This window comes from Acipenser ruthenus, chromosome 1 (assembly GCF_902713425.1).
Source record: "Acipenser ruthenus chromosome 1, fAciRut3.2 maternal haplotype, whole genome shotgun sequence".
In the NCBI taxonomy this organism is placed as follows: Eukaryota; Metazoa; Chordata; class Actinopteri; order Acipenseriformes; family Acipenseridae; genus Acipenser; species Acipenser ruthenus.
This window is the reverse complement of record NC_081189.1, coordinates 26,595,427-26,619,310: the sequence shown is the minus strand read 5'-3', so window position 1 is coordinate 26,619,310 and position 23,884 is coordinate 26,595,427. Positions and strand designations below refer to the sequence as shown.

Here is a 23,884-nt window from a genome sequence, read left to right as displayed (position 1 = left end):
TTCTGATACAGTAAAAGGGTGATGAGGCAATGAAATATATTTCTTGCAATCAAAATATATTTCTACTGATGATGTAAGGTTGATGAAGCTGAAAGATCAGTTTGATAATTGCCAATTATTTGCACATGACCAAAGCAATAGTGTCCTCTCTTCATTTATACATACTATAGCAACATGGCATGTATAGAACATGCTAGAAATACGCCTATTTGCCTCACTGTGTAATTTTATTAATTCAAAATGTTCTGGGAAAAATTAGACACATTTAGCCTCACAGGAAAAACTGAACTGGCGGAACAACAAACAATTTCCAAAATCTTTATCCTAATTAGAATAGCAAATAAGAGAACATTGCGGGAGGATTTCTGGGCTTTGCTTTTATACAGTTCACTTCCAGGAATAATGAAGTGTCATAAGAATAAACAAATGTTCCAAAACGAACCAACTGCTACTATAGTTCTGATGAGTATGGTATACAAATCTAATTATAAACCATAATTTTCAAGACCTGCATAAAGCAGACAAAACAAGATGAAACATTATTTGTTTCTATGTTTTGATGGAATAAAGTAAATGTGAAATGCATAGAACTGTTCGAAATTGTTATTGGGTTGACCAACAAGTCGAGATTAGTTTCATGAATATCAAACTGTATTGTATTATTCAAAGCAAAAATAATTAAACAAATAAATAAACCACAATCTTAAAATAATGGTTAAAGAGCCCACTGTGACTAGCCTGTCTGCCAGGCATTAAAAGGACAGTATGAAACAGAAAATGCAATGTTTAAACTGCAAGGCTCTTTGTGAACTGTAAGGTAAATTAAATACAGTTACACTGCTCTATCTACTGTATAAATCATTTTGCATTAATCCAGACTAGAAATGACTCTGGTATTGTGATAATTGAAATATATACTTCTTGGGTTAAAAAGAAAAGAAAAATAGCTTTTTATTATTCGATTGTATACTTTGTGTCTCAATGCCTAAGCTCCCTCACTGCAGGATTACTCACCATCCCCTGAATATTAACACTTGGCAGGCTGAAACTTTTATATTTCCAATCCCATTTTCTACTTGCATGCCCTTTTCTAAAGTTCAAACTAATTCTGATATTTCATCACACCCACTATGGCTGGCAAGTCACCAAGCTGCCCTGGCAGGAAAGGCGATGACAGCAATCGGTTTATTTAAATGTACCAGTGCCAAAAACACCATACTGTGCAACCACATGCAGTGAGATATGGGTTTTGATCAAGGGGGATCTTTTACCATTCATTTTTTCATTAAAAAAGTAACATTTATGTAAATCCAAAGATTATCCTTCACACACAGTATTCTAGACAGCAAGTCTTAATACAAGGAGCTGCTGCACTCTGGATAGAAATCCTGCTATGCTTTCAATGGCCTTCTTACAAAAGTCTGAAACTAACAGCACGGCCATGTTGTGTTAGACATGGCAGACAAAACAGTTTAAACCAGGACCGTTCAGATTTCAAACCTGTCATGTCATGAGGCTGGCTTTTCTGCCAGTTGCTTGTGCTGGCCGTTCTAAAAGATCGAAATCTAAATACTACCATTACAAATCTTTTCAGAAATTGAAAGCATCTATATTTTGTAAATAAATCAAGCAGATATCCAATTCCCCCTTTTTTATTGTAAATGTGAATATCCCAGTAACAGATATGCTTCCTCTACAAGCGATGAACACTGAAACACACCCACAGATCTGAACACCACTGGTCTCAGGACGGAGCAGCTGACCTTGTGTGGCTGTTTGAAGACAGGCTCTCCCAGGGCTGCACGCTGCATCCCGTCACTGCACATGCTCCACCGCAGCTGCCGTCCAGTTTTATCAGGAGGGCTTTGGCGGCGTTCTCAGCTGTCTTCCTGCAGTCGTGGGCCCGCTTTAACACCTGGGTAATGTTTTCATCACCTGTCTGGTCACCTGCTTAACACAATACAGTCACATAGAATTAACAAATTAAATGGAAAAAAAAAAACAGGTGGATTTAGTAAATGTTTGATTACCATCTTTTTCAGGGTTGCACAATCTACCCAAGGAAAGAACAAACTTAGGCATGTTGCAGTTTGTTCTCAAAACATTATAACATTTTGTGGCAACAGCATACCAAACAACAGTTTTTTTTTGTTTCGTTTCAGAAAGCAGAGGTGCTTTAGGGTTCCAAAACCATAGACGGAATGTAGATTTTGTAAAGACACTTAAAAGTATATAATTTTTTTTTATATCCTAGTATTATTATTATTTATTTCTTAGCAGACGCCCTTATCCAGGGCGACTTACAATTGTTACAAGATATCACATTATTTTTACATACATACCCATTTATACAGTTGGGTTTTTACTGGAGTGATCTAGGTAAAGAACCTTGCTCAAGGTTACAGCAGCAGTGTCCTCCCACTTGGGATTGAACCCACAACCCTCTGGTCAGGAGTCCAGAGCCCTAACCACTACTCCACACTGCTGCCCTATTGGGGACAGAGTGGTCTATTATTGAATTTACCGGTGGAGGATCTAAATGCCACTGCTGTAACTCAGTATAAATCCTGCTGGAGTTTCTACAGGGGTGACTGACTGACACAGTTGTCAATTTTAATACATACAATAAAAATACACTGCAATTAGGTATGTGGGGGGAAAAAAGTGTCTACATTTTAGGGCGGCGGTATTAAGATCTGCCACTTTAGATCATTAAAATGGACCCTAGAATGTGTAGGTTTGTTAAACTGTTAAATACAATATAAAGTACCATACATGAATTGCAACTATGCATTTATTGTGGTATTGTATAGTGTCGATGTCAAAAGAAACTAAAGATACAAAACAAAAAAAAAATCTGCTTATTAAAATCACACTGAAACCAACGGCAAGATCCTAGCTCAGCACAAATTAAAAGCATTCACATTTTTTTCAAAGAGAAACGTGAACACAAAGCAGCAAGACAGGATACTTGAGACCAGAATTTTAATTCATTTTTATCATATATCTGGTACTGTGCTTTAGTGTTTGTCATAGAGCAGACTGACAGTGCTGAAGAAATAATAGGATGCTGTCAAGATCAAACACAGAACAGCAGAGACAATGGAGGGTAAGACTGGCATTAGATTGCCTCACTTAATTGTGGGAGCTGCAGGGGAATGATTCGAACTTGAACACACAAGTGTTTGGTCAAACATGTCTGTGATCAATGCTTATAAAACCTTTAAATTGATTCTGCCTGACATTTTTTAAATAGATGATAGTGCCTAATAGTTAATAGGCACATACCATAATAACTAAGGTGCCAAAACTGTGGATAGGTCAAAAGCAAGATCCATTAAATCTTAAAAAACAGAAATGAGTGATTGCGTTAAAGGTGGAAATTGAATTATACACTGATCTAAATCATCACTATTCACATTGTATTTGTGTTGCGTGGTATAATATTCTGTATGGCCATGTATTATAATATAATCATATTGTAGCAACAGCAGGTGTCAATCATGTATTAAATTCAGTTGCTAGAATACGATGGCCACACAGAAAATTAAAGATTTTTTATACACAAATGTGTTCTTGTTTTTTTCAAGTTTAGACCACATCTTATTACCCACTTTAATTAAGTAAAAAATAAATTGTTGGTGTATGTCAGCAATCCTAAGGCTGAATAGGAAGTACACCCACCCTGCGCTCCAGATAAGGTTTTGGGTCTGGTAGTAACTACCCTCCCATTTTAACACAGAGTAAAATGTATTTTCAGGGGGTAAAATGCAACATTACCTTGCAGTCATGAGTAATCTCTGTACAGTCTTTAATGGTAATAGGGTAGGAATTAAAAAAGAGCCTTCCATTTTAACTGCAATGTTACTTTTAACAACTGTAAAACCAGACGTGTGTTCTACAAGGTTCTTTATCGACTCAGCGCATTTTTTTCGAGGCATCACACTGACTGCAAATTAATTATGTTACTTATATTTTAACATTAAATTCTTAAACTTACTGAACATGTTAAAACTATAAAAATATAAAGCCATACATACAAATAAAATAAGGAAATGCATTAATAATAGTTCCAGTTGTATTTGTAGCTGGACTGGGGTATTTACGCTTCAACCTGTGTAGCTTCGAATTATTTTTATTCTTACTGTGATTGGCTGCAAAGACAGCAGGGCTAGCCAGAGATTGGATAATGTTTGTTGGGTTGGTTTGTCTTGTGTACAGTTTTAGTAACTGAAGACATTGTATTCTGAGCTATGTAGTTGTAAGTGAAAGTTTTAGGGGAGGCAGACGAGCTGTGCAGCAAAATTGCTATGTGTATTTTTATGAATTAAATATAAATTTAGTGCGTATTTCAGATTTTTTAATGTGTAAAAACGTCAGATACGCAGCTTATCAGGACGCTGCACCCACCTCTGTTTTTTAACATAGCTGTTTCTAGCTTGGTGTGAAGGTGATACACTGCTTGAGCACACTTTACTTGCTTGAAAACGAATACCAAGGGGATACCTTTTAGTGCACACTCTAGACCGCCTGGGCTTCTTCAAAGGCTCTGGTGGCTTTATAGAACTCTTTAGATCAATCTATCCTAGGATAGGTTCAATCCAAGGTCGTGCCATTAAAATACAAACCCGTCCTGTTGAAAAACCCCTTGATGAAAGTATGTTCCACTCCAGTAGGAGCACATTTACTGGAAATCATTCATTACTTACCTACTGATCCCACGCCTGCAGCTCTGAACTGGCCAAGAACGAGACTCTGTTCACTCTCAGCCAGGGCAAGCAGTAACTCGTATGCTTCGATACACTGTTCACTGCAAACAAGAAATCAAAGATTACAGTAAATACACACAGCATGTCGTATCTTACATAGTAAAACAAAAAAAAAAACAACTACACTTATTACTTAGCATTCAGGAGATCACATTTCTTTACTTTAAAAAAAACAAAATCACTGGGTAATGTTGTTCCCCACCACACTCGATGTGGGGAAATAGCACATAAAAATGAAGCCAATGCATGTAACCTGCAATGAAGCAATGCCATCAAGCAGCTGCTGCATATTATTTCACAGCTGTATCTGTCCTGTCTCTTACAGTAGGGTGTCAGCGATTAAAATGGCTGCTCAAAATTTGGCAATGTGATAACATTGACAATAAATCTAAATGTGTTAAAAAACTGGAAAATTATTTTAATGAATTATGCACAGAACCCCTGTAGAGGATGCTGTACAATACAAAAGGAATACCAGAGACCCTGAAGTCTGAACATTTACTTTGTGTGCACTTATCTAAACATAACCAGTGGGTACTGCATCTTTAAACAGTGTGAGCTTCAGTTAGATGATATGAAGCAGCATTAAAAAAAGAGTGATAAGTCTAGCCTGTGGTCTCACTCACTGCTCTCCTCCAGCTGGAAGGAGGCATGTGGTTACTTAGTTATTGTGGGAAATGTCCGTTGTGCTGGCAAGTTACCCATCACATGGTTAAACTTAAGAGAATGTGATGAGCCCCATTCTGTCAACTGTTGTACGCTTAGAAATGAGGCCACCACAGGTCAGAAAGGGCCACACTGATGTGGATGCCCATACTGTCCATACTACTTTGCAGGTGTGAGGACTATGGCAATAGTTTAAATGCTGTTTTAGTTCATCCTACTATGTATATAAGAGCTAGTCCACTCATTCAGCTCATTTGAAAGGGAAGAGGTTATATAACCTGCCAGACATGATGTTTATTATTATTAATATTTTCTACGTGTCTTAATCAGTTCCTTGTTTTCAATCTTGTGTTCTGTACTATTGACAAACAGTAAATACCTTTCAATATTGATTGAAATACCATATAATTACAGAGAAAAGTACAAATTACTGTCTATTCCTTGAAAGTGCTGCAGTGAGGAGTTCAGTCACCCTACCTGTACTGCAGGGCGAGTCTCAGAGCTGTAGCGTTGGACTCGTATTTCCCAACCAGCATGCTCATCCTCTCTGCATTGCTCTTGCACTCCTCCAGGGTGATTGTTAAAAGGTCATTCTGGGATTTTAAGTGCTCAATTCGGCTGAAAAGCAAGAGCTGTATCTTAGAATGAAATTATTTTTTTATTCATTTTTCGGCAGACAGGCAGACTACAATGTCAATGTGTCAATCCCTTCTTAAGGTATATTAGACTATTACTCCAGCAAGTGTCAACAGAGGGCACTTCAAAAAATGTCTATTCAGTCCCTGGCCTTGATAGAAGACACAGTTATGGACACTTGTCATCTGCAAACTGAACTAAAACTTTCACATATGCTCCTAAAGTTCTACAAATGTCTTTACATTACTAATTACTGGTGCAAAAATCAACAACTGATTTGTGGCCTGTACACTTCGATCAGTTCTATGCAAGTATTTTGTCTACACAGCATGTTGCTCAGGAAGTCTTAAGAATGTTGTTTCTAATTATCTTGCAGAGCAGTTTTCTTCAGCTAACTATAGTTAAGGATATGATTGTATCACGATAGTCACCACTTTCACAGAACTCTTGAATTTTGCCATTTATTTCCAGTCAGCGTGACATTGGTAGAAGTGCAAAGTTAAAGCAGTTGGCAAATGTCAAATAAAAGTGAATACTTACATAAGACCACAAAAAAAAGTGGTGAAATTAAGGGCTAAGCAACTAGCAGAGCAATATCCCAGAGCAGTAATGCAAAACTTCAAAAGAGTATGGTTTACAGTTTTGGAGAAGCATGAAACCCTGATTTGCAGCTCATGCAGCAGCGGTTCTGCATTGCTTAACAGTATCTGTCAGTGGAACAGTGTAGATGTGTAGAATTTGTTAATAACCTCAGGGATTACAGACAGTACATCAAAGGTTAACTTTTAATGTACATCTTGTTATATCAAAGCCACAGCTGTGTTTAAATAGACATTAACGAAAACGATATTGTTGTAAAATTCTCACTTTACAAAACTTTATTTCAGTGTTCAGATTCTTATTATTTTTTTTTACATTGGACAAGGAATCCATGTTAAAATTAAAAGGTAAGCATATTCCTGATACAGTTGTTTGACAAGGTACTGTTAAAAAAAGCAAAACAAATAAACGGTTTACTTTTGACAAGGAGCTAGTGTTAAAAGAAAACTAAATACAGGTTAAATATTACAATACATTACGATTAATATCTATTCTGTGAAACTGTCTATTTTTAGTCATGACGGTGACATGATTGGTACATATTTTTACCATGACAAAATCGAATCCTTAACGATAGTGGTCTAAACTTCATCAATTAAAGTCCTAAAAGTCCCTCATGGTTATATAGTTCAATAATAAGCCTACCTGTTAAGCCTTTCTGTTTCCACTTCAAATTCCCGAATTTTATTTTCCGAGATGGCAGAGCCATGTGAATAAAGAGTTTGGAAGATTTCCTGGATGTTGGAACAGTCTTGTAATGAATGTGCCAAGTGCTCCGCTACACTACTGGACACCTGCCCAAATAAACACACCACATAATCAGCCTAGTACACAAAATGCAATCAAAATTATTTTGTATTATATTCAGTAGATAATTAATGTTTCATGGATAGAGATTTAAAAGTGTCATATTGTCATGCACAAGCTGTTTCACATGTGTGAGTATTGTCATACATTAAGCAATTATAAGTTAATCAGACCAAAGTGAAACTCTTATTTATTTCAAATACAAAACTGGTGAACATATTTTGGCCTTCCCCTTAAAATGAAACTTAAAATAATGCAATTCACGAAGCCTAGAAACCTCCTGTCCACCAATAGAAAATGTGTTCACAGATACTTTCACACATTACCAAGGAGTAGAAATTCTATAAATTGTTTGAAACCAGTTAAACAGACTGTTTTCGTTTAAAAAAATGGTTTAAAAAGATGTTTTTCACATCTTCACTTTCCATGAAAGCACTTTAATTCTTCTTAATGTTTATATGTTCTTCTACTTTTGAACACAATACAGTGGAAAAAGAGAACATGTGGCATTCTGACTGACAAAACCCTGGTACCAAACCACTAATTATAATAATGTGGTACACATTTGCTTTATTAGAACCCTTTACCACAGACCTTTCAGCAAAGTGCAATAAGAAGGTATGGTTAAAACTTGTGGCTTTGATAAGTCGAAATCCAACCCTGAACAAGTACACCGTTCCTGCAGTTTGCTGGTTAAGTTAAAGTACCTCAAACGAGGGCATTTCATTTTTCTTACCCCTATGCTGCTGATTTCTGATCCCAGCACAGGCCTGTCTGAAGAAGAGGAGTCTGACCTTGTTTTGGAGAGCTTTACTCTTTCAGCCACCTACAAAAAAGAAAGATACAATAAAAAGTTTGTCATTACTTACAATTTATTCAGATAAACGATTCACAAACCAGTGATCATGATGACCTAAATTCTGCCTCCACAATATCCACATTGTTGGGGACAAGCAGGGGGTGAAAACTGCCTTGAAACTGTGGAAGTCTGTGCATTTGTCAGGATTGAGGGGAGTGCAGAGATGGCACAAGCAAATGCACCACTTCTGCAGATTTATACATCCTCTCAATTAGGGCAGAATGGCATCTGCACAGTACTTAACAGCTCCACTATATTGCTATCAAGTCCTCCATACAGTATGAGACAAGGGGCTACTGCAAGGGGAGACTGGAAGCTCCCTTAGGGCTTCAGGTGTTTTTTCCCCAGATAGCTGTGGTCCTTGTGCAGCAGCTGCACATAATATAAGCACTTGTTTATTTATTTATTTGTATTTGTTCTGGGACAGCGAGGTGATAAGCATCTCTCAGCTGGCCTGCCAGCTCTGTCTGCCACTCACCTTGGCAATGGGGATGTCGTTGCTGCTGCTGCTCGTGCTCAGCTCTCCAGTGCTGGGGTTGACTGGGCGGCTGACTGGGGTCAGTCTTCCTGGACTGGAAGGGCCTGACGCCTGGACACTCTGCAACCGAGTCTGTAGTTCTCGTACCTGCAAGCGAAAGCACTATAAACTAGGCGCAGTGTTTATTATATAAACAGGTTCCTAGTCCGCATTGTATTACAATACTAATCAGCTATTTAGAAGAACATTATTTCATCTGTTTTTCATTCTTTTTCAAGAAGACAAAATGGAAAATAATAGGGAATCACTGACTTCTGAACAAGTGCATTTTCTTTAGTTCTTCTTACAGCACTATTTATACAGTGATAAAAACATGATGTTAAGTGGGATAATCTTTAGTGGGATCATTCGCATAAAAATGTAGCCAGCCTTGCTGGTGAAGCCAGGACATATTTAGCCATTCTCCAGATACAACACTACTCTACTTAATCCTGTTTGAGTGCTGTATGTCACAATATAAACCCATGCAGCTATTTAATAGTCAAATAAAATGGAACATTCCCTGTGTTAAAAGCAGGACTACAGACGTGTGTGTCTGTTTGTGTTTTGATTTTTTCATGTATTATTAAGCAAGTTTTTCTATTTGACGCAGGCTCCCTTATTAGATTGCAGTGTAAATGGATTGCAAACATGGTGAAGGACGAGGAAAAACAATGTGTACTAGCCAAGAAACTAGCTATCAGACTGGAAGTTCAGACTTAAGAAGACAAGCCGATTGTGCTGGTGTTACAGTAGTTTCCCATTCACTCTCTGTGGACTCTGGTAAATAGAGTATTATTTTCTGAGGGAAGGGCTGGCAGCAACATCCTGGCCACTTCTTTTCCTGGAATCTACAAGGCCAAACACGTACTACTTTAACTCCTGTTTTGGTACAGTAATAGCTTTTAACAGGAGAGAAAGAAATGCTGTTTCACCACACTGAAAACCTCTTATACAAGAGAACATCATTGGGTTGTTTAGAAAAGAGCTGTCTGAAGGAACTATACAACACAAGCTAAGAACCAAAATATATAATTTTTGGTCATGACATCTGCTCAGTGCCTTAATAAAATACCTGACATATAGTCAGTGGTACTGTTTCCTCAAATGTATTACAGACAAGACTAATCTGAATGTATCGAAGTCAAATGTGTCACTCTGAGGTAGTGTAGATTGAGAAGCTATTACGGGTTAGGGAATAAAACTGGAACATCAGTCGTACATACAGTAGAATACCTAAAGGAAAGAAGCATTCTGGGAAGGTCACAAGACTAGTGGAAGGTTAACTGTGTGACTCTTAATTCTCAAGAGACTAAGGCTAAATTCCTGCATCACTTTCTCTGCAAATAAACACACACAAGATTTGCTTGCTTTTATATATTTTAAAGGAAATAAGAAAAGTAGTTTGTCTATCTGAGGGTGATAATGATGCTTCCAATATTGTGCAATGCCATTCTTTAAAGAAAACTGAGCCATGTGCAGGTCTTTATCACTCACTGACAATGTATCCTGCTGTATACGCTGTTCTCTAGCAATTCCAACAAATTAGGTCTTGAATATTTCACAACACAGAGCATCAGGAAAACAATGAAAAACCAAATAACCAAAATAGTTTTCCACTCACAAAACCCTACAACTCCCTGTAACTACCACTTCACCAATAAGGACAGATGATAACAAGGAAGGAGCAAACAATCCTGAGTGAAAGTGGGCTAATGATCTACAATGCATAGCTCCTTTCATTCAGCCTTTTCAATGACAAGTCATCTTGGATCTGACAGTAACCCCCCCACTCCCCACTGCAATCACTCTTCTGTTCGTCACACACTCCCAACACTTTCCACACTACAAATCGATCCATATTACCCTTGTTGCTCCTCCAAAACCCCAAATGGCAGGCTTTTATTATAAAGCTAGCTAATACGTGTTGTCCTTTTCCAATACATTTTAAAACCGTAAAGCCCACAGAATACAAATACCTCCATTGGAGAGCTAGCTCTGAATTCAATTGCAACACAGTAGAAAATGACACTTTCGGCTTAGTCAGTGACCTGCAGGAAAAGCTAAAAAACCTTGTGCATGCTGTTTCTTGGCTACAGCTGCAGTACAAGATTTGTTAACAATGAGTCTCAATAACCGAATATATTAAATGTCTAATTTGATTTGATTAAGCTCTAACAAGCTCATGAAAGTCCCTGGAGAACATTCAATTCGATTACAGGTCTTAAAGTGGTCGTCCAATTGATTTGGTCATCCCCAACTTATTTTGCTCTCACAAATTAATTCATTCTAAATTAAACCCCAAAACAAAAATCTGAGATGAGGTTTTTCTGTTTAAGTGGACATCCCTAAGTTAAATCACTTTAAAAGACAATAAAATTAAATCAGTTCTAACAACCACATATTCTAGAATCCACTCCTTGTAATATTGAACTACAGGAGGATACAAATATGTCCATAATAAATATTTTGCACATTTCCCCCGATCCTTCAAAAGTCAAAACAACAGTATTTTGAAGCAAAAAAATTAAAAGCAGTCATAAATCAGCTTAAAAAAAACTCTGCCTTCACCAGACAGATTTAAAATCTTATTTCTGTACATAGTTTGATCTAAATAGCTGCCAGTGTCACATGGGTTATTTGCTAGGCAGCAATTTATTGTCATTCATCACAGCCACAAGTGGAAAATTAACAAGATCAGGCAGCTTGACTGTAATGCATACCAAGAAAACACAAAGCCTTCTTTTGGTTCAGAAGACAAATCCTCTCTTCATACAAAAAATAAACACAAGCAATACAGAACTTGCTGGTTTTATAAAATATAAATAAAACCAACTGTTGCTGCTTACTGTAATACTAAGATGTGACAACAAACATTAAGATCAAACTGGATCAGAGTAGAAAAACGTTTCAGCAAGTCCCTTCTTCAGTGTACTGTAGGCACTTGCCACAACCTTGTCTACTTGACTTAGTTTTTTACAGTTTTACCTTTCAGTAGGTCCAGACATGCCATCAGCTGATAGCAATGCGAACACGGGAAGGAGAAGCCTGTTACTTTGAAGAAACTCACCCTTCTTCTGAGCCGGTCCCTCTCCTCTCGGATTGCGTTCATGGTGGCCTTGGTCCTGTTGAGCTCCTCCTCTTTGCTGCACAGCATGGCGGTCAGGCTCTCATTCTCTTCCCGAAGGCCAGCCAGCTCCTTCTCCCAGCGCGACCTCTCCTCTGCCAGAGTGGGGTAGAAATCTCGACCCAGTGCCCCCTCGATCTCCTCCACTGTCTGCAGGGAAGAATATTACAGAGAGACCCGTCAGGACTTCGACTATGAGTGTTGCGTCAACAAGGAAGATATACTGTATGGTACTGCTGCTACTAAACATAAAATCAACCACTCATTTCACTAAAGGGAACATTAACGTCATATCACCCATTACCCAATTGATGTAGCTGTGTAGGACTGACATACCGTATTTGCTTGAGTATGAGTCAAGAAATTTAAACCTAAAACACAATCCTGAAGTTGGGGGGTCAACTAACACACGAGCAAACTTATGAACTGATCTATAATCTTATAGTAAAAGCCTATGTTCACTGTTTGCGATGACCAGAGGCAGCATGAACGCTATGGAGGGGCATAATAATAACAACAACAACAACAACAACAACAACAACAACAACAACAACAACAACAACAACAACATTACCTTTTCTATTGCGTGACCCTGCAGCATAGTGCTTCTGTGGGAAACAGCAGCACCTCCATTGTTGTGGGCAAATCCTTGTTGCCCTCGTTGACAGAGCAAACACTTCTAATTTCTCTCAAATCAAAATGCAAATCTCAAGATTTGGCAAAAATGATTCTGTGACATTGTCTATATATATAAAAATGAATCCCAGGTTTGTTTACATCCAGGAGCTGTCACGTAAAACACAGACGCAGTTTCATTGAATTACAGCCAGACAACACCACCCCCGACATTCCATTGAAATACATACTTCCGTGTGGGCTAGAAAGGAAGTGGGGGTGGGGCTTATATACTAAAATAATACTATTGTAGGCTATACAAAAAACAAAACAAAAAAAGCATGTACTATATTGTAATACGCGTCAAAATGTCGCGTCCGGCAGTTCTATGTAGAAGTGCTTATAAAACTGTTATTTTTGCAAATCTGCCGCTCAAACGTCGTCAGGGTATCTAATACATATATTTAGGGGAAAAAAAATGATACCCGAATCTCGCCCTCACAATGGGGGGGTCGACTTTTATATGAGGTTGACTTTTACTCAAGCAAATACGGTAAAGCCACTTGTCAAAGGTTGCACAGTAAGTTAGAGACTCTCAATTCCAACATACATCTCACAGATACAGTAGCAGCAGGTCTCAGGCAAGGTAACCCCCCCCCCCCCCCCAAAAAAAAAAAACAAAACAAAAAAAACAAACAAACAAACAAAACAAAACATTATACTGTTTTTATCTAAAATGAGTTATATCTGTGTTGTGTGTTACCCCATAAGTGTTACAGAACACTATGTAGCAGTAATGAATCAGTTAGCACAGGGTTTGGAAATGGTTAATGTGACTGACACAATGCTGGTTTTGTCATAAGCATGAATCTGTCTTCAGCCAAGTCAACCTTCAACAATATTTCTATTCAGAGCTAAGTGTTTGGTATTTGACTTGGGGAGCAAAGATATAGTGGATTACTATTTGAGATCCTATCTAATGAAGACTGGGGAGCGCATTCTGCCAACATGATTAAAAGCACACCAGCACTCAATGTTCATTTACACTCAGCAAGGAATTAATCTATGTTTCTGATCAGCATACCCTCTTTTCTGTTTTAAGCATATATTTAACATAGTCTTACTGGACCAACCATTTTACTTTACACTTTTTACAGCATAAAAGACAAGCTTTGAGACCAGGGCTACCCTTGATCAGACTTTGTAGGATTCAGTCATCAGACATGGTTACAATTCTCATTTTATTATCCTATCATCTAATTATCAGAAAAAAAAACTAAAAAAGACAGGGTTATTATTCAATAATACAAAACTCATTACCAGTGCCACTAAAACCGATATCCACAGCAATGCAGTTTCAACAAAACTGATGTAGTCTTCAATAGCTAATGCAGTACTGTAAATGTACATAAAATGACCTTCACTGGGAGAAAGCGTAATAACTTCCTGCAAAGTTTCATCAAATTCACGCATATACAGCTTTCAATAGCCAATCAGAACTAGGTCAAACATCAGTTACCATGACCCTTGTTAATTTCTTAAGATATCAGGGAAAATCTCAGAATGACATGCAGTTACTTAGACCATAACCCTATTGCCAGGGATATTATTCTGACACACGTTTACATTTCAAGCCATATGCAAAACTAACCAGGTGTCTTACTTCTTATATGTGTTTGCTTTCATCAAAATAATAAGGTTTGTGGCATAATTTAAAAGCAACAACAGGAAACGTTATTCATGTTCTCATTATTCTGTATATGAGGTAGCTATCAGATTTTCATGGTAGTTCTGTAATTCAAGGCTACAGAATTACATGGTGAGCTTTTAAGACTTGTTTACTGTCATGTGATTCAATCAGTAGCCCTGCCAGCTTTAAAATGCTTAAAAGCCTGCAGTCCAAATGTCTGTAATAAATATTACTGTCATATCATTAAATCACATCCCATTAATCAGTTCCTTCAAAAATAATAAACAACCTCTTCAAGGACTGTCTGGTATTCATCTTTTAAGAAGGCAATAATCAGCTCTTTTCATGTACCAGTGAGACAGCAGTGCCAAACAGACTTTGATTCAAGAGCCACAAATAAAATTCCTATCACTTGCTATCAATTCCTATCAAGCAGAGTAAAGCTCCTTTGCAATGAAAATGTTTTGCAGTGTGCAGAATATCCACTGCAAAGGAATGATATGCTGAATTACAGACCCTGCGCTTGGCTCTCTCAAATTTCACTTTCAAGTCAAGTTCACTAAGACCATCATCACAGTTCTGAAAGGCTAAACAAAAACAGGCTTATATTATCTTTAATACTGAAGTTTATTTTAAAAGAGCATATTCCACACATACTATAGTTATACTAGCTAAAAGAGATTATCGTCCTGCTTTGTACAAACATATACATGACGAAAGTGAAATAATATGCAAAAAACAACAACAATACAAATAAAGTGAACCCCTTTTAATAGTGGATGAGAAATAGTAACCTTTGTCAGTAAGTAATCAAATGGACTGAAAGGACACAGCAGTATTGAGTATCTTTGTAGATTATTGAAGTGTTCATTTGGTTGAGAAGAGAATGTCGTTTTGTTCACCATCAGTACCTTAATGGCAAGGTCGCAATGCTCACTGGCGGTAGTGAGCTGCTCGATGTGCCGGTCCACCTCAGCCACCGAAAGACTGCAGCTGCTTTTCTTTCGTCCACACACCACATTCTCCAGCCCCGTCAGCACCCTCTGCAGCTCCGAGTTCAGGTCACTACAGTTATCTGCAAATAAACAAAAAAGAAATTCTTGTTTTCCATTGTTTAAAAGAAGACCGGTTAATGTGCCGTATGATCACATGGCACCAACCAACTGCTATATAAAAATCTGAGGCAAAAGATGAATTACATCACTTATGAAAGCAGTTGTGTGCAAATTCTTCTGTGATGGAAGGTTTAACAAGTCAAAACAAACAGTAGCTCCAGCAAATAAAAATAGCTATTTTACATTAGAGGTAATAATCCCTGCTGAAAGGTATACATGTCCTCTGTGTTTTTAAACTCCAGGGTCAACAGCTGATGCAAAATAAAATGGGGCGTTGGTTGTCAAGCACTGAGGACTTCCGGTAGTTCCTGCTTTTGAATCCCAGCTAAGTTCTAAGAGTATCAGCTACAAAAGAAACAGAAACTAAGGTCCTCATTTAATTTGGTCAGAATTGCGGGAGGAAAACTGAGATGACTGCACATGGTATTTCCCAAAGTGTCGCGCCCGATTTCTAATGAATTAGAAGCAAAAATTAGCATACAAATTGTGGGATGGCAAGAGGTTTGAAGTTGCGCATGGTATTTATTCTACTGACAACAGGTGAAGGAACTTACTTACTGGTGGCGGCAGGGATACGAATATGAGAGAGAGAGAAAGAGAGAGAGCAGTGTAAGAAGAAGGAGGACGAGGAAGAGGAGGAGGAGATAAAAGAAAGAAAAAAAACTGTATAAGTAAGTACCAGAATGTAAACTCAATTCAACTGTTTCACACAATGTTACAAGATTAACTTTGTTAAAGCCAGAAAGAACCTACACAATGTATCCTGTTCTTTGTCCCTGTCCTTAATGAGCCACCATAGGAAATCACTCAATCAAATGTGTATGTTATGGTAAAAGTCTGAATATTGGCAAATCTCAAGATTTACTGGTGAATGTAGACATTTACCAAGTAAAGCGGTAAATGTCTGATACAAACATGATAATGTTTTTCATTTGACATTTACCAGTAAATCTCAAGAATAACCAATTGCCTTTACCAATAAGCTTTCGTTAAATGTCTGAAAAGCACTATATATTTCTTCATAATTCCAGTCATTTACCACCTTTGGTAAATGTTGACAGTTAAATGTTGTAAACTTGTATAAATGTTGACAGTTACCGTTAAAAATGAAGATTTACCAGATTCTGACTTATCATAACATATACACTCCTGGTACCATCACGTCAGCTTTGGGCTTGTTTTATGAGGAATACTTTTAGTTCTTTATAAAGCAAAGTTTTTCATATCCTGAATGTAATGAATGTAATATCTCACTTACATAGGTAGGCATTGTTTTACAAACAACACAAAAACAAAAGCAACCACTGCATCTTGAATATAAGTATAGGCAATCACATAAAATACTAAAAATATTAGTAACTATACTGTATCTAAAAATGTTAATGACTTTTAACTTTGTTGAAAGGGAGAAACATTCTCGCCACAGTGTTACGTCTGGAGGAGTTTGTGCTGAATAAATATTACTTCAAGGACGTTTCAGCTCATTTCCTCTTCATCAGCTATTTCTTTTTTCTGAATTTCAAATACAGTGTTAGCAGTAAGACTGGGATCATTTCCACACGATTTCTAGAAAGCTTAAACAAGTATGCTCTTTTGTGGAGCATGGTGCTCATGCAAAAAGGGACCCACTAAAATCTTGTTTGGTTCAAGTTTCTATAGGTGAAATTGGACCTGTATCTTTTTATGAGAAGAGCTACAGACATCATTAAAGAGGTGTATCATGTGAGTGTTGCATATCAAACACCTGCATAATGTATTAAGAAGGAAATTACACTGCAAAGCTTTTAGGTAGAACAAACACATAATCAGTGTGGATCTGTGAACACTGTTATGAACTGCAGTGATCTGGGATGAGATAAAGGCTTCAGTCTATCGTTTCAGATCAGACTCCTCAAGGTTACTTAAACACATTAAATAGGCATAGCGGCAATTCAAGCAGTGCACAGAAATTGCTGATGTAACAAACTCATGATGACAAACCCTGACTTTAAAAGATAACGAAACAGCTACTCATCCCTTGATGGTTCAACAAGCACTGGCAGTGGAAGGCAAGCACTGCTGGTCTATTCTGCTCCGAGAGTAAATCTGGAGGTAGTATTTCAGAATACAACTACAGCTCATAATGAAGTTCAGTATCTTTAAAGTTAAAAACAACACTCTACGACGACCATAAAAAGTTGTTTCCTTATTCCCTTTTCCATCAAAAAGACCACCAAAGGAAATGGATGTTTGTAATAGTCAAGAAACAAATATTTCCCTATTCAGCCCTAATTAGAAAAAGGAAATACTAGCTGTTTATTTCCTTTTGCCTTATTCCTTTTTTGAGGGCCTTGCTTGGAAGAAAGTGAGCAAAGCCTTCGGTGCTGGTGCCATCTGGTCTTTTCAATGCTGATATACAAGTAGGGCTGTATTTTTTCACAGTAAAAAATTGATTACCTCACTGCATTTCACGGTCTAAAAATAGGTATTTCAAGAAAAGAATTGCGGTCACATTCAAAATTGATAATTTACCCTAGTTATTACACAACAAATGTTCCTAAATATTGCAATGGCTAACCTGAAAAACAGTTAATGCTAAATTGTCGAATATTTAGTTTATGTCCATATTTTAAGAGAGATTCTATACTCACCATCCGTGAACTATCAAACAAAATAAAAACACAAATAAATGTAAAAATAACAAGACATGTAAAATGTCCCCTTCTTGTATTGGAATGAGTGATCTTTAGCAGAAATATTTCTGAGGCACGTGGTGTCTTTTCCATTGAAGGCATTTTAAAGAAATTGTGCAACTCTATGCAGTGTGTTCGAACATTTATCGGAAACAAACTAAACTGACTGCTATTCTCCTAAATGCAGTGTAACAGGTAGTGCGTCAATAAGGCAAACATTTTCTGTATATATTTAAATAATAAAAAATATGTTATTTACACTACTCTTTCAGAAATGTGAGAACTACAATGGGTAAAAAAATACAGCCTTGTACACAAGCTTTTACCTAAAACACAGATCCTCAGATGTGTGTAATGTGAGGAAAAAACACTTCCCTATCCAGTTTGAATAAGGAATTACTAGTTGTTTACTTCCTATGTCCTTATTTGCTGCGAATAAGGAAATACATTTTTCTGGGCGCCAGGGTAGAAGAAATTGGTCCAAGCTTTTGGTGTTGGTGTCAACTGGTCTTTTTTAGCCTCAGATATAAGCTTTTCCCTGGACCTCTAACATGCAATAAAACACAATTTCCGAATTCAGCTTGAATAAGGAATAAGGAAATACTAGTTGTTTGTTTCCTTGTTTCCCTATTCGAGTTGAATAAGGAATAAGGAAATATTACTGTTATTTCCTTTATCCTTATTGAATAGGAAACAACTTTATGGTCGTCAATGTATGGTATACATTACAATACTAAAGGTACTGGGGAGAAAGAAAATGTGCTAGAGACCCAGGGTCAACCCACTATTACCGTATCTCTCTGGCTAAGGGAGCAATGGCAGGAGACTGACTCCCATTGACTTCAAGGTTTCAAACAGCCTCTGCTCTACCCGTGAAGAATTGTAATTTCACAAGCCCATGCCATTCCTGTAAAAGTCCGTAATGCAGACTCAACATTTCAGTAAACACTCGGTTGAAATAACTGGAATTCAAAGGCGAAAGAACACATTTCTATATAATAGGCTATGAGCTCGATGGGTTTTCTTTTGGGAGATTCACTATATCTTTAGCCCTCACTATTGTCCTTTTGATACAGTAACTTGTATTCTCACACATAGGAGCTGGTTCAGTTAATGGAGAGAGCCTGTATAATCAGTCTACAATATTAGAAAATAGTTCCTTGGTTTGTGGACAGTCAAGAAAAAAGGTTTCCAAATGGTTTGGTCTACTGTTGTTGATTTTCTTAATAATGTAGGTTTGTGATACAGAAATGCACAGTACAATTACTTGATTAAAACTGTGTTACTGTACTTCTTTGGAAAGCATTCAAGCTTCTATGTCTACAAAGAAAAATACCACCGAGTTATTATTATTATTATTATTATTTATTTCTTAGCAGACGCCCTTATCCAGGGCGACTTACAATTGTTACAAGATATCACATTATACATTATTTCACATTATACAGATATCACATTATTTTACATACAATTACCCATTTATACAGTTGGGTTTTTACTGGAGCAATCTAGGTAAAGTACCTTGCTCAAGGGTACAACAGCAGTGTCCCCCACTGGGGATTGAACCCACAACCCTCCGGTCAAGAGTCCAGAGCCCTAACCACTACTCCACACTGCTGAGATATATCCCCATCTTTCAGTATTAAAAACCAATACCTTGCCGTATTTTAAAACTGAAAAGCAAAAATAAATACATATAAAAGCGTGTACATATTTCAAAGAGACACTCTTATGCATATACAACTATTGTATACTAAAATAGTATGCCAACTACATTATTCAGAAGACCAAGGATCTGTGCTATGTGGTGTGCATGAGGGATTGATTCTTATCTTAAAATCAACCTTCAAATCTCTTCTACATATACTGCAGTACCTTCCTTTATTTATTTGTTTCTTTATCATGGCAACCTGCCTATGGAGGTTAGATAAAGGGGTGATTAGATAAAGGGAGATTAGATAAAGGGGCATTCAGAACAGAAAAAAATAGGAGGCACTTTTTTACACAGAGAATTGTGAGGGTCTGGGACCAACTCCCCAGTAATGTTGTTGAAGCTGACACCCTGGGATCCTTCAAGAAGCTGCTTGATGACATTCTGGGATCAATAAGCTACTAACAACCAAACGAGCAAGATGGGCTGAATGGCCTCCTCTCATTTGTAAACTTTCTTATGTTCTTATGCTAAACTCTTATCTAAAACTCTTCCCTCAATCATGGCCTTCTGAAATTCTGTGACTATGCTCAGAAAGAGATGGGACAAAAAAATAAACAAATTGACTAGATATCTACAATGAAAGCACACTGATGTAGATGATCATGTTTTTTTATTACTGTATTTATCTCCACTACTTGTTTTTGCTTGTTTATGCTTAATTATATTTTATATAAAATTAAAATGTTTTGTAACATGTTTAAAAATAAACAAAAGCACAAACCCACAAATAAAGCATCTGATCCTGTGTACATTTTCTGCATATGATCTGTGTCTTGCCACCTACCTGTGGTAGAATGTGGTGCAGCTCAAGGTCACCTTACAGGAAGAATCACTGCACTGGTGCACTAGCATATTTGGTTACATGCATTGATTTAATTACAATGAACAGTTTAATATTAAGAAAAAAATGCATACTTGATATATCATATTTGCAGCCTTATGTTTTCTTTGGGGTGGGGCTGTTCTTTACTTATAATTAGGGTTTCTGTTTTTCGGGTTTTATTAATTTAATTTTTCGATGCTTATTTTTTGCTATTTTTGAGATCCTTTTTGGGGGGTTTTGCTATTTATAAACTGTATGAAATTATTGTTTTCGGTTACTTTCCAAAATGCTTGGGCATTTTTTTCTGTCACAATATGTATAGTAACTCAACAGTACTTGCACATTTAAGTTGTACCTTCTTTCCTTGCTGTCTTCCTCAGCAAAATCCTTATAGTCACGGGCACATTCTTCTGGGGATTTTGTGTGTCAAGGCCTTTTTTTTTGGTTAACATTTTGCAATTTTGTTTTAAATCATCCCTATCTAACTGTAGTTTTGAATCTCACAAGTGGAGTCTCCAATAGGAATTTGCTGCCCCTCAGTAGTTGGTGTGGGTTTAAAGTATTCAGATCGAATCAATGATAGATACAAGTTAGGAAGGAGGGACATTGTCCAGCTGCACTGGGAAAGGTATTTTCTTTTTTTTTTGTAGTAGGTTTTATTTTTTTTTAAATGGGAAATGGGTGAAGTCAATATGAATTGAGTAACCATTTCCAGTGTTTACTGGCTAAAACACCGATTTAATATTTTTTTGTATCAGGGGTTTTTAACGTTTTTTTTTATCGGTTAAAAATGAAAATCAGAAGCCCTACTTATAAAACATATTTAAGATTACAGCTGATCGCAGGACTCACCCCTGTGCTTGCATGTAATAACAGAGTGCTCACTAAAACAAGTCAGAACAAAACCACACTGTTACAGAGAATGTATTATTCTGCAGAGGGTCAATGAACCTTATTACTATACATCATGTTATAAAAGCCATCATCTTCAGTTGCTGGAGGTTTTCAATAGGGGGTACTGGTTAAATAATTAGTATTTCTACTAGAATATGTTCCAATGTCCATGCCAAGTTAAACTGAGAGCTGCAGGGGGTTTTGCCTTACCCATATCCGCTGTGACCATGGTGGAGTGGTTCTCTGGCACAGAGACCGAGTTCTGGTCCTGGTCCACACTGCGATCATCCTCATTGGCCTCCTGCTGGCTCTGGCTGAGCTCTGACCGCAGCTCTGAATACTCATCCTCCTCCCTGGGGATGAACACAACACAATATCAGTCTGGTAGGAGTAGAACAGGGTTAGACGATAATGATATTTCTAAATTAAAATGACCATTATAATCACTATCATCTTAAATCAAGTTTCAACTTAATTGCGACTTTGTCACTAGTTACTGTAGTAGTTCTTGATCGCACACTTTTCTTTTTTTTTTTTTTTGAAGCCAGATCACGTTCTCTCCCACAATTTGGAAATACAGCAGAAATACACTGATCTCTTTAAAAGCAATCTTCACCTATGAAGTAGCAAATATCAGGGCACATACAGTACTGGAGTCATCGAAAGATATGATTGCTGGAGATCAATTTGTGGATTTGTCATTTGTAACTTCAATGTTGTTTCTAAATGCAATTTTGAAGTCCTGCAAGTTGCTTTATAGACACCTCAGATGATGAAGCATAGCTGGCAGTAATACACACATTGACATTTTTCAGTTGAATTCTTGGCATCATTTAAAAGACATCAGCGAGGGAGTAATTTGCATTTACATTTATATACATATACTGTACTGTTCAAAGCGCATTGCAGAGCATGCTATTAACGTAACATCCCACATGCAGTCTTGAACAGATGGAAATTACTTGCTTTTTTCATTACAAGATGATGCACAGTAATGTGTGTGATGAAGATCAGCCCAGGATCAGATCACCAGAACTCAAACCTAGGCTGGATTTCAACCAAGTGGAAATGGACAGTGTCTTTTGCAAGGACGTTTCTACTGCACAACCCATGCTGATCTGCTAGTTACTATAACAAAGTACAATGAACCACCCTAGACTTTCATAACTTCCTGACCATACTATTAATGCCTCTTGTGTAGTAATACTGAAACTTTCTTTTAAATCACATATTGTTTTGATATATTTTATACACACGCCCTGTTTGTAACAGTTTGGAAATTGAGGCAGTTGAGACAGACTTATTTTACGCAGAAGAGTAAACAATATGACTTTCACAAGATGATACTGAGATTGTTCTCTGATGTTTATTTCATTACAACAGGCATTCCCTAGTACATTAACTGCGGTCCACAAGACTCAAACAAAGCCTCGGCAGCAACATCCAAACTAAATAAAACACGTCTTCATCTTGTCTGTTCAAAATGATGGTTTAAATTGATCCTTAGTCAACACCAGCTGTGGAAAATAGATATAAAAAGCTGAAGAGGCCTAAACTCATCTTCCGCTGCCCATTAAAGGGATAAAACCCATGCAGTCTAAAGCTATCAATTACTATGCGGAAAGTCCTGACCTGCCTCCAGATAACTGCTCAATGCATTGACGCAACATGATGCTGGCAAAGCTGACTACAAATACTGTAAGAATGTTTTTTTCATGAAATGATTTGTACAACAGAAGCACACATGATAATTAAGAAACAAAGGGTAGACAGCTACTTGTTTGGATATCATTGTGATGCTAGAACTTCGAGTAGAAGTTGCTGTTTATTTTAAAAGCCAGATACTGAGAATTCAAAAGGAGGTTTTAACCCTGAATTATGCCATTGTCATTCTTAACAATAACAGAAAACTCATATTGATTTCATTGACTACAAGCAGCTTATTCTTTTTACACCTGTATCAATAAGATTGACTGCTCAAGATTGTGCCTCTGTATCTTGAACTGTCTTTTTAAACAGGACAATGACTGCACTTGTCTTGGAAAATGAAAATGTGCTTCATTTATAAAGGATGCCCATGTGTGTGCATGCATGGTGGAAAGCAAGATATGCACGGTGCAGAATTAGAATTCAGCACAATGAACCCACTTAAATATCAGTTAACATTCTATGAATAGGTAATTATTATTTGCCACAGATGAATTAACAATAATTAGCTTTAGGGAAAAAGTACTTGGTTCCAAAAGTAATACAGTTTTGTCAAAAGGGTAATTTTTCTGCTCACTGATACATTAAGACTCCCAGGAATTAGCACTTCTGTTTGAAAAACAAATTACAATACACAGTACAAGAGTCATTGACATTATCACAAAATGTTACT

General features: G+C 37.1%; 1 protein-coding gene across 4 annotated transcripts in view; it reads right to left on the bottom strand.

Moving 5' to 3' along the window:
* Positions 1-23,884, bottom strand: part of LOC117409395 (colorectal mutant cancer protein-like) — a 142,072-nt gene that overhangs the window by 10,453 nt on the left and 107,735 nt on the right. For 3 of the 4 annotated variants that reach the window (XM_059022737.1, XM_059022745.1, XM_059022751.1), the window contains 9 exons: positions 21,715-21,857; positions 15,198-15,361; positions 11,925-12,131; positions 8,816-8,962; positions 8,215-8,304; positions 7,317-7,465; positions 5,913-6,053; positions 4,710-4,810; positions 1,764-1,950 (listed from right to left, as the gene is read on the bottom strand). In XM_059022737.1, coding sequence (XP_058878720.1) covers positions 1,764-1,950; positions 4,710-4,810; positions 5,913-6,053; positions 7,317-7,465; positions 8,215-8,304; positions 8,816-8,962; positions 11,925-12,131; positions 15,198-15,361; positions 21,715-21,857 — 1,329 coding nt within the window. The remainder of the gene's footprint in view (positions 1-1,763; positions 1,951-4,709; positions 4,811-5,912; positions 6,054-7,316; positions 7,466-8,214; positions 8,305-8,815; positions 8,963-11,924; positions 12,132-15,197; positions 15,362-21,714; positions 21,858-23,884) is intronic. The other variant, XM_059022740.1, reaches the window with a different exon arrangement.